At 52.5% G+C, this 18,795-nt stretch overlaps 1 protein-coding gene across 3 annotated transcripts in view; it reads right to left on the bottom strand.

The window, feature by feature from the left end:
• Positions 1 to 4,551: 4,551 nt before the first annotated feature.
• NF2 (NF2, moesin-ezrin-radixin like (MERLIN) tumor suppressor) overlaps positions 4,552 to 18,795 on the bottom strand; it is a 95,572-nt gene continuing 81,328 nt past the window's right edge. For 2 of the 3 annotated variants that reach the window (XM_024239937.3, XM_054543307.2), the window contains one exon: positions 4,552 to 8,293. In XM_024239937.3, coding sequence (XP_024095705.1) covers positions 8,243 to 8,293 — 51 coding nt within the window. In that variant the 3' untranslated portion in view covers positions 4,552 to 8,242. The remainder of the gene's footprint in view (positions 8,294 to 18,795) is intronic. The other variant, XM_024239938.3, reaches the window with a different exon arrangement.

Genomic DNA, 18,795 nt, shown 5'->3' with positions numbered 1-18,795 from the left:
CAATCCCTGCCCTGGCGCCTGCTGCCTTTCACTTGAGCTCGGGGGCTGGCAGCACAGTGGCCCCTCCCGAATTTGTGCCAGAGGATCGTGGGTCCAAGAGAAAGGAGGGATGTGGTGGGAGCTCTAACACAGGCCCCAGGCTGGGGTCCCCGCAGGGTACCTGGTTCCACTCCGGCTCCCGGCCATGGCCGTAGCCATAGCCACTCCTGCGGGATCCTGGGCCAGTCACTCCCATTTTGGCTCCTTGGAAGGTGAAGCTGGCTTGACATGGCCTTGGGGGACCTCGGAGGACCAGTCTGTGGAGTTGGAACCTAAGGGGGCCTCGAGTTCTTCTGGTCCAAACCTGACCTTCTATAGCCAAGGCATGGAAGCCCAGAGAGTGGAAGGGACTTACTCAAGGCCACACAGCAACAGGCGGAGAGCTGCAGGGGATCAGAGCCCACAGCCAGCTGGCCTGAAGCGCAAGCTGGACCCTTGAGCTGCCGTCTGCTGGGACAGACAGGGCCCGGTCCTCCCAGAGTGGAGCTCCTCTCCAGCCCCGGGCTCCAGGCTAATCTGCTCATCCCAGAGCACTTGACTTTCTCAGATATATTCCCTGGGAATTATCCTCTGCTGAAAATCCCCAGGGCCCAAGGAGGGCCCCTGCTGGGGAGGGTGGAGACACCATGAGCAGCTTGCCACAGCAGGGGTGTGCCAGGGTTCCTGGGGAGGCGCTGCCTGGCTCAGCTGGGGATAAAGGGAGACTTCAGAGATCCGGGGAGGGCCGGCCTGAGGCTGGGCTGTCCCTGTCAGTCCACTCCACTCGTCCAAATTTAACTCCTCTCTCTCTCTCTCTCTCTCAGGGTAAATGGCACAGCAGGTGCCTGCCTGGGACACCTCAGCAGCCTTCTTTGCTTTGTTTACCGACTTAATTCCTTCAGATCAAAGGCTGCCCCTTCCTCCCTGAGCAGGCAGATGGGGAATGACATTATTTATATTGGAAATGGGCAAGGTTCCATGGGACTTCTTCCTTATGCCTGATAAGAGAAAATTAGGTCACTCCCGTGCCTCCCTGGCGTCTGCAGTTGGATTTTTACAGCCCAGGTACTCACAGGCTCAGGGAAGAGCTCATGTGCACAGTGTGGCCCACCTGGTTCTCTCCCATCCTGAGCCTCCAGTCAATTATTGACCTGAGCAGCGAGTATTAATGGGACAAAATGAGAACATCCTTCGCAGGCAGCTCCAGCCCGGAGTTATCTATCATTTCCCGGGCTTTGCAGCTGGCACTGGGCAAACATGGGCTCGGACAAACAGACCAGCTGCAGGCTCATTAAGCTCAGGGTGCAGGTGGAGGGGATGGAGGCCACAGGGGAGCCGTGAGTGGACCTGATCCCTCTGAGCTGTGACATCCCCTGAGTCACTATGGCTCTTTTCTCTGCTTCCTCCTGCCCTCTGCCCCAAAAAGCAGCATTCAGAAAAAAAGCCACCATGTACCGAGTGGTGACGCACATCTAGGCAAGGTGCTTAGAGCTTTCTGGGCATTCGTGATCCCCACAAAACCCTATAAAATTCCCATTTTACAGATGAAGAAACTGCAGTGCCCAATAGACTGGGCAATTTACCTAGGCTCACATGGCTGGTCAGTGGCCGAGCAGGAACGCAGGTTTCTCTGTGTTCTGAGGCAGGGAGGGCTCTTAGCCTCTCAGCTGTGCCGTTTCCCCAGCTCCCCCTGCAGCTAATGGTAGAGATTTCACCCTTCTTCAGGCCAGCTGTGTCTATTACTTGTAAGTTACGGTAACACTGTGACAGGTCTACACCCCTTTTCTTAGAAACCTGAGTGCATTTTGTTCCTGTTCTTCACGTTATCCTGACAACATCCCCCGGGTACCCAGAGGCCTCACTGTCAACTGTCTTCACAGGGGGTGGAAGGTCTGGCCCTTGTGGGGAAGGAAGAGCCAGGTGCCCTCCACCTCTGCCCTGGGCGAGTGTGGCTTAGGGGAGGGGCGAGGTGCCTCTGGCTGCTCCGACTGCGGAGCCCTTCAGGAGAAGTCTTGATTTCAGCTCAGAGGCGAAATGCCAGGTGCTATTCTGGGGCCACCAACTTGGTGAGAAATGGGCATCAAGTGGAAACCAGGAGAGGACACGGCGGGGGTTCCTCTCCGAGTCAGCTCGAGTCCTTGCTGGGCAGATTAACGGCCCTGTAATTTTCCCCAGGTGCTCCCATCACGGCGCAGAGGTCCAGAGCCATCTCTCTGGAAGTGAGCTGCAGTCTCCCTACCGGAGCTGGGGCTGCGGCTAGGATCCTGCCGTAATGCAGTAATGACAGGCTGCCAGGGAGCCCCACACGGCCCGGCAAGGGAGAGGGAGAGGAGCCCTTGGCCTCCCTCTCTGCTGGAGATGATGCTGCCTGGGCTGTCTGAAAGGGAGACGGAGAACATGCGGGTGCCCGACTTTCTCTTCCCCAGACGGCTAAGAAATTGGATTAGATACAGTCACAGCAGTCTTCTCGCCAATACCTTTCCCCCCAGAGTTTCGCTGCCAACTCTTCATTATATGTGGGTGGCTCCTTATCCTCTCTGCCACATGAAGTCTTCTGGGGTAGGCAGCCCTGGGGAACAGCTGCCAGGCACTCCTCACTCAGGCGAGGACCAAAGGCAAAGAATGAAGTGCTAGCAGGGAGGCCAGAATGAGTCACTTGGGGCTCCGATGGGACTGGCGGCAAATGCCACAGTGAAGCACTGAGGTCTGGCCCCCCACTTTGCATTTACAGCAGGGTCACTACAGACTAGAAAAAACAGCAAAGAATTCAACTGATCTCCTCAATACCAAAATACCATTAGAATCAGTCATTGGAACTCTGGTATTAGTAATTCTAACTCTACTTAGCGGGGACCTCTGACCTCAGGTCACATTTACTATTTTGGTTGGCGGCGGGGGGGGTCGGGTTGTCTTTAATAGAAAGTTTAGGTGAAAATATTGCCTGGACGGCTTTAAATGACCAACCAATATTTTTCAAAGTGCTTTCTTTGGCTTAGACTACGTAGGAAATCAAACTGCTTCCAATTACTAAAAATAACAATCTACATTTGAGAAATGAGTTTATATTATTCATCTAATAAAAAGTCTAATTAGTTACCATTTTTTTTTGAGATGGTCTCACTCTGTCACTTTTTTTTTTTTTTTTTTTTTTTAGACAGTCTCGCTCTGATACCCAGGCTGGAGTGCAGTGGCATGATCTTGGCTCACTACAGCCTCACACTCCCAGGTTTAAGTGATCTTCCCACCTCAGCCTCCCAAAAAGCTGGGCCTACAGGTGCAGCCACCACACCTGGCTAATTTTTAATTTTTTTTTGTAGACACGGGGTCTCTCTATGTGGCCCAGGTTGACCAATTCTATATATTCAAAGCTAACAACAAATTGTTAAAACTTTTCATATTCTTGCCGGGCATGGTGGCTCACGCCTGTAATCCCAGCACTTTGGGAGGCCGAGGCGGGCAGATTGCTTGAGGTCAGGAGTTGGAGACCAGCCTGGCCAACATGGTGAAACCCCGTCTCTACTAAAAATACAAAAAAAGTAGCTGGGCGTGGTGGCAGGCGCCTGTAATCCCAGCTACTCATGAGGCTGCAGCAGCAGAATCACTTGAACCGGGGAGGCAGAGGTTGCAGTGACCTGAGATCAGGCCACTGCATTCCAGCCTGGGTGACACAGTGAGACTCTGTCTCAAAAAAAAAAAAAAAAAAAGAAAAAAAAAAACTTTTCATATTCTTTAGTTTATCCACTTCAAATATCTTTCTAAAAAAAAACAAAAAACAAGTTATGTATAACTCAAACATTTTGGAAAATCCTTGTGTATTTTGATAGGCTGTTTTCCTCACCGGCTTGTGCAATGGAAACCTGAAGTATGTCCTGACAAGTGTGTCGAGTGGGTCCCTTAGAAGTCCTGGCAGCCACACTGTGCTGTCTGAATCTCCAACTGGGGCTGCAGTGCTTTGGGACAGAGTTATCCTTTAGAAGTTTTGGTCTTAATAAAGGACTTTTGTTGCTTAAGAAAACAGAAGCAAAACCCAAACCATAAGCTCTGCAGTGGTGATTTCCAACCTCAAGTGCAAATGTCGCATAGCCCTGACAGTGGCTGCACCTCATTTACTCTGCAGACAGCGCCTGGGCCCCAGGGGCTCTGCATGCACCCCCAGAGCCTGGAACGCCGAAAACAGAAATGTCTGGAAGGATCACCCAGCCCAGCTCCCTAGTTCTCCAGTCTGAAATCACGGATGGGCAGGGACCACAGAGAGGAAATGGAGTGCTGGGATGCCATGCAGGGCCCTTGCCACCCCCCAAGTGCCCCCAGGAAGAGGGAGGGAGTTCCCTGGCGAAGGTGTCATTAGGGGTGCTGTGGAAGGAGATGATTCTTTTGCCACCAAAGACAAGGGGCCAGACGTGAAGGCCCAAGCAGTGAGGGACAGCAGAGGGCTCATTTCTCCACAGAACCACAAGACAGCCCCGCCACCCAGCCGCGTTGACGCCTCAATGGCCTGAGCAACAGGCAAACTGAGGAAGCCCAAGGCAAGTATTCTCCAGCTTAGAATTTTTATTAAAACAATCATTTAAGTTACAATCGTTCCCCAGAATAGAAAATAGCCTTCTATGATCTGGCCCTGACAGGAGGCAGGACTCGGGCCCTACAGGAAGAAGTGACGTTTGACATCTTTGAAAATGGATGGCGCTTCCCTGAAAGCCCTGGAGGGGCTGGCTTGGGCCCAGGGTCACTGGGCCAGGCTGTCTCCCTGCCAAGGCTACTCCCTCCAGGGGCGGTGAGGCCCCACCCTGTCAGTGAGGAACACTTAGACACTGCAGCTGGTTGTCAGTCTCTGGGCTTTTGAAAAAAAAAAGAGGGAAAGAGAGAAACCTGTCCCCAAAATTACAAGACACAGCCACTCATGAAGTGTTATGTAATGCCACGGGGTGCTGTCTAGCAGGGCCTGGCGGGTACATGAATAATAGGGTGGACGACACAGGTTGGGGGGACTGCTGTGGCTGAGGTGGGGCCTTGATCAGGATGAACGAAGCCGTCTGTGCCACACAGCTGCACACGGCTACTGGCCAAAAGGACAGCCTCACGGACATCATGAGCTGGGCAGTGACCTCATGAATGGTCCCGGTGCCATGGGGCTTCTGCCTGAGAGCCAGCAGAAGGGCTCGTAATGAAACCACCATGGTCAGGACGCCGCTCTATGGGCTTGAGACTTCCTTACTTGACAAGCTCTCAGGCCCTAAAATGTTCGCTTAAAAAGGACGCAGTCTGGCCAAGCGCGGTGGCTCATGCCTGTAATCCTAGCACTTTGGGAGGCCGAGGTGGGCAGATCACCTGAGGTCGGGAGTTCGAGACCAGCCTGACCCACATGGAGAAACCCCGTCTCTACTAAAAATACAAAATTAGCCGGAGGTGGAGGTGCGTGCCTGTAATTCCAGCTACTCGGGAGGCTGAGGCAGGAGAATTGCTTGAATCCGGGAGGCGGAGGTTGTGGTGAGCCGAGATCACGCCATTGCACTCCAGCCTGGGCAAAAAGGGCAAAAACTCCGTCTCAAAAAAAAAAAAAAAAAAAAAAGGATGCAGTCATGCCAGCCATAGGAACCAGTCTGTGAAAACCAGGCATCTCTTTCTTTCTTTCTCCTGCTACTGGGGCTTGAGATGCTCCTGGCCGAGCAAGGTCCTGCAGTTCCCAGCCTGCTCCCTGGAGCCCCAGGTGCTTCTGCCACCTGGGAGCTCAAACACCAGCCAGCTCCCTTGAGGCCGCGTGGCTTGGCACTTCCCAGACTTCAGAAGTACACACGGCAGCTAAAGAAGGAAACAAAGCCCGATAGCGTTTTTATAAACCACCATATGCTCCCGCCTGCAGCCATTGTTAAAGAACAAATTTACAGGTCAGGAGGAAAGTAACTCCCGGTGGAAATCCAGGGATGGGCTTCAAGACTGAGAAGAGACCAGGCACGGTGGCTCACGCCTATAATCCCAGAACTTTGGGAAGCCGGAGCGGGAGGATCACCTGAGGTCAGGAGTTCGAGACCAGTGTGGCTAACATGGCGAAACCCCATCTCTACTAAAAATACAAAAATTAGCCAGGCGTGGTGGCACACGCCTGTAGTCCCAGCTACTCGGGAGGCTGAGGCAGGAGAATCTCTTGAACCTGGGAGGCGGAGGTTGCAGTGAGCTGAGATCGCAACACTGCACTCCAGCCTGGGCGACAGAGTGAGACTCCATCTCAAAAAAAAAAAAAAAAAAACAGAAACAGAAACAGAAAAAAAAAAAACAAGAGGAGGCAGAGCCAGACCTCACTTTACAAACGCCTGAAGCTTCTGCTCCTGGCTGGGTCACACTAGGAAGACACAGGGCCACAGCATCCATACTTATGCTCTAGGTCTGGAGTCCCACCCTGTAGACCCTAAGTGGCTGGGTGGCACCCAGGGCTGGTTTCCTTGGGGCAAGGTGACCCAAGCAGTTGCCGAGCAGTCCAACCCCATTAGGTCAGCCTGACAGTGGGAAGAAGGCAGGATCTCTGTGCTCTGTGAGCTGCTAAGTTTCTCAAAACCAGATGGAATTGCCAGAGACCACCTCTGCTCTCCAAAAATCTTGAGGCCCCCATAGCCTCCATCTTTTATCTGATTAAGACAAATCACTTGCTTTGCATAACAGCCAAACTGGAAGGATCTCAAGGGCCCTGGCTGGCCACAGCAGCATCAGCCATGGAGAAAAGAAAGGGCAAGAAGGGGCTGGGTGCGGTGGCTCACGCCTGTAATCTCAGGTGTGAGTTTGAGACCAGCCTAGCTAACATGGCAAAATCCCGTCCCTATTAAAAATACAGAACATTGGCCAAGTGTGATGGTGCATGCCTGTAGTCCCAGCTACTTGGGAGGCTGAGGCAGGAGAATTGCTTGAACTCAGGAGGTGGAGGTTGCAGTGAGCCGAGAGTGTGTCACCACACTCCCACCTGGGTGACAGAGAGAGACTCCATCTCAAAAAAAAAAGAAAGGGCAAGAAGGTGGCCCCAGACCACGGAGTGAGCCGTGGGGGTGGTTCTGTGGCCCTCTGTTGCCTGGCATGGAGGTGGGTCCTGTGACAGCCTAGGTGAGTGCCACCTGTGAGTGGACACCTGCATCGGGCCTGTGCTGGGAGGGGCACAAAGGGCCCTGGCTGGCCCTCAGGGAACAGAAAATTCAGGGCCCGAAGAGGGACAAGGGCAACAGCAAAGTGAGGCCTGAGTACAACAGTGGGTTGGGAAGTGGCCTGTGGCCACTGGCACGTGGCTGGGAGGGAAGGTGAAGCAGATGGGCCGTGCAGACTGGGCCGGTGAGAAGCAGCACCTGTGGAGTCACAGGGCTTACGGATCCCTGGTCATAGTCGGGTTACGGGTACTGACTACAGTACGACCAGGGAGTGCCCCAGCCCCACACAGCGTCATTGGGCGTCGGGCAATGGGGAAGACATGAGTGGCTCCTGCCTGCCTCTTGGACCCTGGTCTAGGGTGGCCGGATGGGGACAGCGAGTGCCCTGTACCATCAGCTCCCGCACGGCACTACCCAGCCCCTTGGCTGGCAGTCAGCCTGCATCACAGCTTCTGCCTAAAGTCTCTCCCCAGCCACAGCTGCCCTGCCTATTCCCCACCAGCTGCCAGCCAGAACGCCACCTCGGGGTGCCTGGCGGGGACCCAGCACTTGCTCGTCACGAGCTCTGGGAGGGCTCCCTGACGATGAGAAGCCGGCAGGCGTGCTGGGCCTGGGATCCGCCGGGCTGGGCTGCTTCACTGCATGCCAGGTCCTCACCCGTGGGGGAATGAATGTTCCGGAACCCTGGGCTGGGTGGGGATGATGGCACTGGCTTCTCAGGGATTCAGTATCTCACTCCCTACAATGACTTCCCAGGCCGGGCATTGGAGGTCAGCTCTGGAGTGCAAGACACACACACACCAGGGTGCCTTGGACGAAGGGAGTCAGGAATCCCACATTAGACAAAGGAAGACAAATACTTCTTAAAACAAAGACTCAGGTCAGAGAACTAGAACGCCATGAGAGAAATCTCTACAGGGTCGTAGTTCAAGGCAATTGCACATAAGAGGGGCTGGGCTCTTCACTCAGCTGGGGAAAGTTCTGGAGCTCCCACAGAAACCCCCAGCCAGCTCCCTATGGATGGCTCTCTTGGTATCTGGTCCATCCCGCGGTCCCGGGAGCAGGAGAAGTGGCAGGTCCTGGGGTGGCTGGGTCACCTGCTAGAGCTCTTCAAAGAAGGCCACTCGGGACTTGGCGCTCTGCAAGGTGAGCTGTAAGAAAGCAGAGAAGAAGCTGAGATGGCACAAGACCTCCGCTCTGTCACACAGGGTCCTGTCCTGCCACTTGGACTCACCTCAAAGGTGGCTGGGAGCGAAAGGGAAGGCTGTTCAAATAGATGCTCAAGAAGTTGGCTGTCAGTCCCAAATAAGCGGCCAGATTTGCCCAATAATTCAAATTAGGAGGTGACAAATGAGGATGTGCAAGGGGAGGGCTGGTGGGCAGAGGCACGCCAGCAGGAAAAAGCCATCAGCATTGCCTCTTGACAGAGGACCGGAGATCCCTGCCTATTTTAATAGATTCTCACATTCCCATCTACCAAGGTCCCTGAGCCACCTCTGTGGTGTGCTGTCTGTGGTGGCACCAGCTGAGGCTGCTCATCCCCTCTGGGCTTGGCAGGGCAAGCATCTTAGTCCTCATGCCCTGGCAACATGGCTGGGGTAAGGTGACATGGCCTCAGGCAAGGCAGGCCTGTGGCAGATGAGGAAGAGTTTACCCCTTCTACTCCTGGTTTCCCAGGTGGTACCGAAGCAAACTTGCTCATGACTTGGCAGCTGAGAAGGTGTTTCTCTCCATGAGCTGGAGGCAACGGCTTTCTCAGCGTGGCTGGTGCAGGCAGGGAGGGCTGGTGCACACAGGTGGCACTCTGCCCAGCAAATGTAAAGAAGGACAGTCAGGGAGATGTGGAAGGGGATGGGGTGGATCAGGGACTGAGCTCTTGGCATGGTGAAGTTTGCAACCTCCTAAGCCCCTGACTCTGGGCCACTTCTCAGCATCTCCCTGGACAGAAGCATCTGGAGCCAGCACTCTCCCTATTCCCTGCTCTCTGCTGACTCCTGAAATCAATGCCTTGGATGTGACTGTGTTCCATTTCCAGCTCTGGGACTTCCCACAGGAGTGCGGGGGTGGAGGGGAGGGAGTCTGTACCATTCATCTTCATATCCCCCAAATATCTGGCTTAGTGCTATGTGCCGATCAGCAGCTCAATGTTTGTTAAGCGACCAGGACGTGGGCTATGATGATAGCTAAACTGAGGTTCACGGGAGAGGCAAGAGCTCCACACGGGGCTAAGAAGGTCCGAGAGCTGCCATCAGCAGCTCACTGCGGACACGCTTGACCTCTCTGAGCCTCTTTCCTCTGGAGGTTGCCATGGGGCAGGTAAGATGGTCTGGCCCATTCTCTGGACCCCTGGAGTCTGCATGTGAAGAGTCCTCAGTACTATCGGCAGCTCCATAAAGGGCAGGGGAGGGAGACTCCAAACCGACCACTTCACCATCAGAAGACAGACAGCATTAGTGTGCTCAGAATGAGACAGCCTGAGAGCGACTCTTTAAATCCTGCCAAATCTTTTGGCCTTGAAGTTCCCAACTAACAAGCAGAATGTGGGGAGGCAGCTCAGCTGCTTTCTTCAGTGGAACCAATTTCAGAGCCCTTCAGAAAGCCCGGTTCTGATGGGAATGGAGAGCGCTTTTTTGCCTAAATGGAACTCCCTCTAGAAGGGAGCTGCGTCAGGATGGGCTTCTCCCTAAATGTAATCAGAGGAGAAGGGCCAGGAGTTATGTGCCCCGTGATGACAGGAACCAGAATGGTCACTGGGGAAGAAAGGAGGAAGAGATTTAGCTGCCAGATAACTACTGGGACAAAAATGGGAGAGGGTTTAAATGAAAGCATGTGAGCCCAGTGTCTCCGCTCAGGTTTCTGAAAAGAACAGCCACTTTGAGTCAGACACAGGCACAGTCAGCTGCCTGGTGCAAGGCCCAGCTGGGCCACTGACCAGCTGTGTGGCCCTGGGCAGGTCACTTGCTCCCCTCTGGCCTCAGTTCCTCACCGTAAAGTGGGCGTGATGGCAGCCCCTTCCTCGTGGGGTGAGACGCAGAGGAATTGGGAACCGCGTGTGATGCGCTCAGCACTGTGCCTGGCGCATGGTGGGAACTCGGCAGCTGTTATTGCTAATAGCAGCATCATGTTTCTCCCCTCCCTGGGGAGGGAGGAGCCCTGGCTCCTCTCCTTCCAGCGGGAAGCAGGGTGCTCGTTAGGAAGGGGTGCAGGCAACAGCAAGGTCACGTATGGCACTGGCCTCCATGTCTACCAGGCAGGCCAAGTGATGCCCCCATGAAGCCTGGCCACTTCCCCAGGCAGGGAGCCTAGGCTGTGAGGGCCTTGAGAGGCTCCTGCCCATTTGTGCAATGTTGGCTCCAAGAATTCCTGGATCCTCCACCCAAGCAGCATGCTGGCTGTCCCCTCGAGGTGCTAGGGGAGGGTTCTGGCAGTGCCAGCAGCACCAGATTCCAGTGACTCGAGCATGTGCTTATTAGGATGCAGAGTGCTCTGGGGTGGGCGGGCTGCTTCCTGAGCCCCACCCCAGCTGCACTGCAGCGCCTTAGCCCCACCTCTTATCTTGCAAGAGCAGGAGCTTCGCCTCAGCCACAAGTAAAGGTAGAGAGGGAAATCAGTCTGCCCACACAGAAGTAGGAAGGCACCACAGCCACTGGGCAGGAGAGAGAGCCACAGTCTTCCAGAAGGCAATGAGGCGGTCAGAGGGAAAGGCAGACCCACCAGCTGGAGGCAGCCACGACCTGGCTGCACTGGTCAGCAAGGGCTGCTGCCCAAGGGCCCTGGGAGCCTTTGGCCACTGCTGCTTGCCCCTTAGACAGACCCGGCTGCTGCCACCCCACCCTTTACCCTCACTGTGCAATTCCTATGCGTTCCAATCCCCACAGGAGCCCCGGAGTCAGAATTTACTGCACAATGCTCCTCCCTGCTGCTGGAGTGGCCCTCCCAGGCATCCCCATGGCTCTGCTTCCACCTTGGGGGTATCTATTATCTCAGACACCACAATGCCCTCCTCCCAGCAGGTGAGGAAGGCAGGCAGTGAGATGAGGAGAGCCCTTGAGCTTCTTTCCTGCAGGTAGAAGCTCAGGGGAGCCATTTGCCCTCAGGCAGTTTTTCTACAGAGAGCTTAGGAAGCCACCCTGCAGGGCATGCAAACAGCTCTGCCACCTGCATGCCCTGCCTGGGCACTGTCTCACTCCTCCAGTGGGCAGGCTCCTCACCTGTGGATCTTTCACCATCTGCTGCTTCTAGAAAGCTCACTGGCTGTCACATTTACAGTACATCCATAGACAGGAAGTATTCATGAAGGAAAAGGCAAAAGCTCAGAAGAAATGGCAAAAAGCCAGCCCTTCATAAAATAAACTCTGCCTCCGAGTCTTCTTTTTAAACACATGAAAACCAGCTAACAAGTTTCCTTGTTCCCCTGCGATGCTCTCATACCCTAAGGTGTGCGGGCCCACCAGTGTTAGGTACATCTTCCTGCTCAGCGACTGGCCTGGGTCCCTCTACACTGCCCAGCAACACCTGCTTGCTAGAGCCAGAAGAGGCCTCCCAAGAAGGCCTTCACCTTGTCCTATGTTGCACTGTGAGTCGAGCACTGAAGCCACTCTGGTGAGTCCCATCCCCACCCTGAATTCCAAACAAAAATGTCCATGCTCCCTTTGGCAATCCAGCAACAGCCCTCCCCTTGCCCAACCTTGCCTGCCTGGGGAGTGGAGTCCCCCCAGGAGGGCGGGGAATTCCTCGCATGCACAATGAGTATCTTGAAGGTTATCCAGGAAGAAGAGGTCTCCAAATTTCAGCAGGTAATGAAGCAGAAGCACCTCAGGGTGTACAACCAGGGTCTCGAGGATAGTGGCTGCACCAGTCTGGGACCTGCCAAGTCTGGTCAACTGCCTTTGAATCCTTCTGAAGACAAGTGGGCCAAGCTCTGGTGAACGTGACCAGTGACGTCTGCCACGCACTTTCCTTCAAAACTTTCACTGAATCTAGACGAGGTCCAACCATGGGAGTCCCGCAGCCAGGCCCAGTTCCTTGGGCAGGCTATAAACCCAAGGGCCCTGCTCAGAGTCTCCAATCCAAAGCGCTCCTGCCAGTTCCCTGAAGATGCCTACAAGAACATGAAGCCTCCGCACCAGGCATGGGCTGACCCGCTGCTCTCCTCCAGCTGTCTCTTCACATCTGATTAGAATCAGCCGTGTGAATAACACAGGAGGAATTAAGTTCTCTCTCAACTGAACCGGCTGTTCAAGTCTGTCACTAATCCAATTCCATTCTGAGGAGACGAACTTCCTTGGTTCTTTCTCTGGGGCAGATCTATGAGGCTTTATTGCTATCTGACTGTTCACCTTCACATCCCCCCTCTGATCCACTTGTTGGGGCCTGGCTTTTACTTCCTGCCCAACATCGAGACTCAGCCCTGGCAGAGTCCCTTTTCCCCCGCCCACTTGTCCATAAAACTGCCAGCTGTTTGTGACAGCCAGCAGGCTGTGAGAGGGCAGGGGAGAACTTAGGAGAGTTCCATTCTGGCAGAGCTGGGCCTCCTTACGCTCCCCAAATTGTGTGTGGTGTGACAAAAACAGACACATCCACCCAATCTAAACAAGTTCAGATTCAGGAGACACATCTGTCTACTTAAAAAGACAGAGGAGGCTGGCTAAAAGAACCTGGTACCCAGCCGGCACTCTCTAACCCAGGCATGCAATCTGCATCTTCAACTGTTCCTCCTCACTGCTACCTGAGGATTTTGGGTGGCCCATTAAGGTACTTCTGAGAAATGGCCCCAGGGTCTGGAGAAAGCAAGCCTGGACAGCACCTGTGACAAACATTCTCCTGCTGCCCTGCCAGCAGCAGCTACAAAGCCTCCACCAGCATTGTTCCTGAGAGTGCCCCCTGCTGGAAAACCACAGCACGAGGCGCACGGCCAACTCTCCTTCCAGCTCTCCTCTAAAAGCCCTTTTGGGAGATCGTTTCCCAAAGTGATGGGAGGGTAACTAAATGTATTCCGGCACGGAGCCTGCAGCAGCAAGGCTGCTTGATTAAGAATGAATTACACTTTCATCAGCACAGAGAGAAAATTGATTCACAAGGCTGCATTGTGATCATCTTGTTCCTAAAGCAAGGGAAGGTTGGGGGAGACACAGAGCCACTTTGGCTATCAGTGGTGAGAGAAAGGCAGCTGTACAATTAAGCTGGGGAACAAAACTAATCAGAGCACCAGGATTCCTTCAACTCGTCTCTGGGGGCCTTGCCTGAATCCACTCATCCCAGGGGAGGAGAAAAGAAGGCAGGAGGGGATCATCTCATTCATTTTAAACAATAAGACTCACAGTGTTGAACCCATTTTAGATACTAACCTAATAACTCCAGGCGCTGGGTCTCTGCTTGTCCCATAAAAATGCAGTGGAATTGACATGTGAGCCCTAAAATCATGTTACATTTCCTCTCCATTACTACATATTGAAAACGAAGGAGCCAGGGAGGGTGTAGACACAAATGGACGCGCAGATCCTCTGGCACCGGATCCACAGGGAGAAAGCAGACTTGGAGCAGAAAGGTGACAGCTGAATCCAGTAGCAGCAAATTCCAAAAGAATCTTTGGTTTGGGGTGTGGAAAACCTTCCCCCTTCCAAATGAGCAAAGAGGAAGGGCCAGTGAAGGGGGATGGCTGTACTAAGTGGCCAGATCAAGCTTTTCTTTTTCTTTTTTTTTTTTGAGACGGAGTCTCACTCCGTTGCCAGGCTGAACTGCAGTGGCGCGATCTCGACTCACTGCAGCCTCTGCCTCCTGGGTTCAAGCGATTCTCCTGCCTCAGCCTCCTGAGTAGCTGGAACTACAGGCGCATGCCACCACGCCCAGCTAATTTTTGTATTTTTAGTAGAGACGGGGTTTCACCATGTTGGCCAGGATGGTCTCGATCTCTTGACTTCGTGATCTGCCTGCCTCGGCCTCCCAAATTGCTGGGATTACAGGCATAAGCCACTGCGTCTGGCCCAGATCAAGCTTTTCTGCAGTCTGGCTAGGGAAAGCTGCACCCAAATGCCATCTGGTGATGTGCACAGTGGGAGCACTATCCACACACTTACCCTACACAGAGGTGGAACGAAAGGCCAAGTCCACCCCAATGAACAAATCCAATTTGGTATTAGCGACTTTATCTGCTCTCAAGAGAAATCTGCCACTGAATACCCAAGGGGCCCTTTTTGTGTATTAATCCCTGAGGGACCCAAAGCAGCAAAAGCTGCCTGAAAACCTGTCTACCTGCTTTGCAGGCTGCCCTGTGGCACCGGCCAGCAGGGCTCTCCGCTGCTCCTCTGTTCCTTCCCCTGACAAATGGCCTAATGGGCCTGATTCACCTCACTGGGCAGGTGGCGGCTATCTACTCAGTGGTCTGAGCAAGAGCCTTAGGAAAAAGGTCCAGATAGACTGATGTCATTTTAAAATTGCCAACATCAAAAGAGAAATCACAGCAAGGATCATGAGAACAGAACCTCGGGCTCGCAGAATGAGTTTGCATCTGGCTCTTCCCTCCCACTGTTGCAGCAACGAATCCGGTGCCGAGGAGAGCTGCACTGAAACACATCTTCGGTGCCGAGCGGCCGAACGGGGTGTTTTACTGCCTCAAATAAGGCCTGGTAATATCCTCAGGCACCTCCAAATGGTCGTAAAATACCTAGGCAGGCAAGGCAGGTTTGTAGGCTCTTCAACACCTCCCAAAGAACAACTGCTTGACCGGGTAAAGTCTCTTAACCAAAAACAGGATTGGCTTGTTGACTTTTAGAAAACAGGCCAAGACATTCTTCTATCTAGAGCTACCAGAAACAAGCAAGAAAACTAAGCTCTCAACAGTTATGAGACCAGGAACTCAGTGTGTGAGAGTGGTAGGAGTGGCCTTCAGGGATGAGCCCAAGGTGTTCCATCCGGGAGGAGCACTCAGAGCAGCCTGCAGTTCCTAATGCCTTCCCTGGGCTTCCAGAGAGCCAGGAAGCAGAGAGGAAGAGTTCAGATCGCCACTGCAATTTCTTCCCAGTGTGCTATGCCCACATCTGGTGCTGCTACTGCTCCCTGTTAATCCTTGCTCCCCACCCCACTCCCCACTCCTTTTTCTTTCCTTCCCCCTCTCACCCCTGCCTTGCTCCAGCAGGGAAGGTTCAGGGCTGGAGAGCCAGTATGCTACCTTTTATGTCAAGGCCAAGATGTTCTACCATACAATGCCCAGTTCCTAAAGCAAGCAGAGCCATTCAGCCCACTGGGGTCATAAGGAGGGTTGGCTATATTAACTACCTATTAAACTTAAGTAATTTAGCAGCCATCTTCAGGGCTGGCAATGCAGACCAGAGGTCGCCAGGGAGGCTCTGGCCACTTGTTTTAATTGTGGGAGACGCCTTTCCCACATACGCAATCTCTCTCTGTGATTTATCACTTCCCCGGGTGTTTTTTTAACTGTTCTACTTCACTTCACCGGCTCTGCAACTCCAAGGGGAGCCCACACAAATTGAAGATGACATTGGACTTTTATGTCTTCCTGATCCAAGAGAAGCTGCTGGCGCTTGAGATAAATGTCAAGGCTCCTCTTCTTCCTGTTCCTCCATCAGTGGAAACCACAGCTGGACCTTGACGGTTCAAACCATTTACTAATGAAATAAGCTTTCTAAGCTCCACCACCCCCATGATTTCTCATCCATCAATTTCCTTGGAAATCCTGTGCTCCTTGGGAGACCACAGGCACAAAAGTGATGACTTTGTTTGCTGGCACTCAGACCAGCTCAGGATCGGGAGACTGAAACCCCTCTCTTGAGAAGCAATGAAAGAAAGACCCTGAATGTATATATTCCAGGACTGCATTTTACCTTCAAGGTATGGTGGTACAGTTACGCCACACCAAGCCACCAGTCCCATCATTGGCACTGTGGCTCTGAAGGTACGAAAGCCAGGCTCAAGGCACCCCGTGTCCCCCAACCCCAGCCTGACTGCCAGACTCACTCCCCTCACTCGGAAGGCTCAGATGCCAGGACACGTGTCGCTCCCGCTGAGAATGAAACAATTCCAGGTTCCCCAGGGCGGCTTTTGATCGCCAGCACTGCTCTGACTCAGATGCAAATGCCAAACTAGTTGTACTGATCATCAATTGGGAAAAATGGAAATACAGGAAGTTAAGATTAGCAAGAGGAGAAAAATATATCCTTGCAAACCCAAGTGAAATATTACAAGGAAACAGTGAAGTTAATTATGGCTATTTATTTATTTATTTATTTATGAGATGGAATCTTGCTCTTGCTGCCCAGGCTGGAGTGCAATGGCACGATCTTGGCTCACCGCAACCCCCACCTCCCAGGTTCAAGCAATTCTCCTGCCTCAGCCTCCCAAGTAGCTGGGTTTACAGGCATGCACCACCACACCTGGCAAATTTTGTATTTTTGGTAGAGACGGGGTTTCTCCATGTTGGTCAGGCTGGTCTCAAACTCCCAACCTCAGGTGATTCACCTGCCTCGGTCTCCCAACGTGCTGGGATTATAGGCATGAGGCACTGTGCCCAGCCAATTATGACTTTTTAAAAGTTTTTACTTCCAGCCACATAGCAATTAATACAATGAATGAATATGCCCACCACAAGCTGTGTACCTAGATGTGGTGGTGTGGCCCACATGCGGTCCTTCGCCCTTTGCTGCAGGATCACAAGCAGATTTTCCCTTTTCAGAGTTTTAGCCCCTTACTGAGCTCTGACTGTGCACTGAGTGTTGCATGCACATTCTCTCATTTATTCCTCACAACAGTCCTGGAGGCAAAGACTATTTTTATTCACCTTTTGCAGGTGAGGACACTGTGCCTCAAGACAGAGTAAGAATTCATCCTTTTTTACGGCTGCATGTATACATATGTAACAAACCTGCACGTTGTGCACATGTACCCTAGAACTTAAAGTATAATTAAAAAAAAAAAAAGAGCGAGTATGAATTATAGAGAAAGGAAGTGGCAGAGAAGTAGGAATCTCGGTTAATCAGGCTGGATGGCCGCTCAGCATTCCTGAGGGAATGCGGTAACCCCTGGTAGCCTAAGGGCAAACTCCTTGAATCAGCTTCAATGTTACACAGCCCCCATGGGTACTGCTGAAACCACACAGACTCTGCGACCTCTCAGCGAGGCAGAAGAGTACTGAAAATGAGGACAAATACAATGGCTGGGCAAAATGGCTCATGTCTGTAATCCCAGCATTTTGGGAGGCTGTGGCAGGAAGATCACTTGAGCTCAGGAGTTTGAGACCAGCCTGGACAACGTGGCGAAACCCATCTTTACAAAAATAAAAATAAAAAAATCAGTCAAGCATGGTGGCAAATGCCTGTAGTCCCAGCTACTTGGGAGGCTGACGTGGGAGGATCGCTTGAGCCCAGGAGGTCGAGGCTGTCACCAACGTGGGTGACAGAGTGAGATCCTGTCTCAAACAAAACAAAACAAACAAAAAACCTTATTAAAAACAAAACAGGCCAAGCACGGTGGCTCACTTTTATAATCCCAGCACTCTGGGAGGCAGAGGCGGGCAGATTGGTTGAGCTCAGGAGTTCAAGACCAGCCTGGGCAACATGGCGAAACCCCATCTCTACAAAAAATACAAAAATTAGTTGAGTGTGGTGGCTACTACCTCTAGTCTCGGCTACTTGGGAGGCTGAGGCAGGAGGATCACTTGAGCCTGTGAGGTGGAGGTTGCAGTGAGCCGAGAATGTACCAGCCTGGGTGACAGAGGGAGACTGTGTCTCACAACAAAACAAAACTAACATCAACGCAGGCTGGTTTGATCCCAGATTAGCGAGCTTTTGGACATTGGAAACTGTTCCATTCACTATCAGCTTTTGTATCTCATCCCCAGGCATTCTAGATGGAGTTCTGCCCTTGACATCTAGGTAACCCCACATCCAAGCCTAAAGCAGTACTTCTCTTCAGCTAGGCTTGTGCCAGCCAGACTGCAGCATGCACCACCCCAGAGCCACCCTAGTGCAGGCATGTGGCTGCTCATCAGTCCCGGTCACTGACCACAGGCACTGCCAAAGTCTAGAAAATGGAACATGCACTGAACTTTATGTGCAGCAAAATTTAATAGTGCAGCATTATTTAATCTAGTGATGCTGAGAGAATGCCTGTCCTATTAAACATCAAGTCCCTGCTTTTATTAACCCTTGATTAACCCGAGTGTTTGATTAACTGCCTGGTAGCCTGCTTTAAAAACAAGTTCACATCGAGACATTAAAATGGATGAATAAATAAATGCATCCATGCATGTCCCAGGAGCAGTGCAAATTTAACTAAAAATGAAACTTCTTTTGTCTGCAGTAAAAGCTCAGTGAGAAATGACAGTCAAAATCAGGACCCTGAAGAATTTCAGCATTCTGCATCATTATAGAAAGAAGAAAGAGGAAGTCACATTCAGGTTGAGCAGCACCTTCCCATGGAGGGAACACCTGGCAGCACTGGCTGAAATGCAGCGGGATTTTCTGCTTGCCTCCGTGGTTACAAAAAGTTCAGTAAACCAAGGTGGGTCCACCTGGCTACTCTGGGTGCCATGAGCTGGCCTGCCCATGACAATGCTGGCCATAACTGCCCTGCTCAGAGCACGGACTGTTCTGTATCAATGCCAACATGGGTATGAAAGCTGAAGAAACAGGAGCCCGCT

Source organism: Pongo abelii, chromosome 23, assembly GCF_028885655.2.
Source record: "Pongo abelii isolate AG06213 chromosome 23, NHGRI_mPonAbe1-v2.0_pri, whole genome shotgun sequence".
Lineage (NCBI taxonomy): Eukaryota > Metazoa > Chordata > Mammalia > Primates > Hominidae > Pongo > Pongo abelii.
Note: the sequence above shows the minus strand (reverse complement) of the source record. Positions and strands in the feature narration are given on the sequence as shown.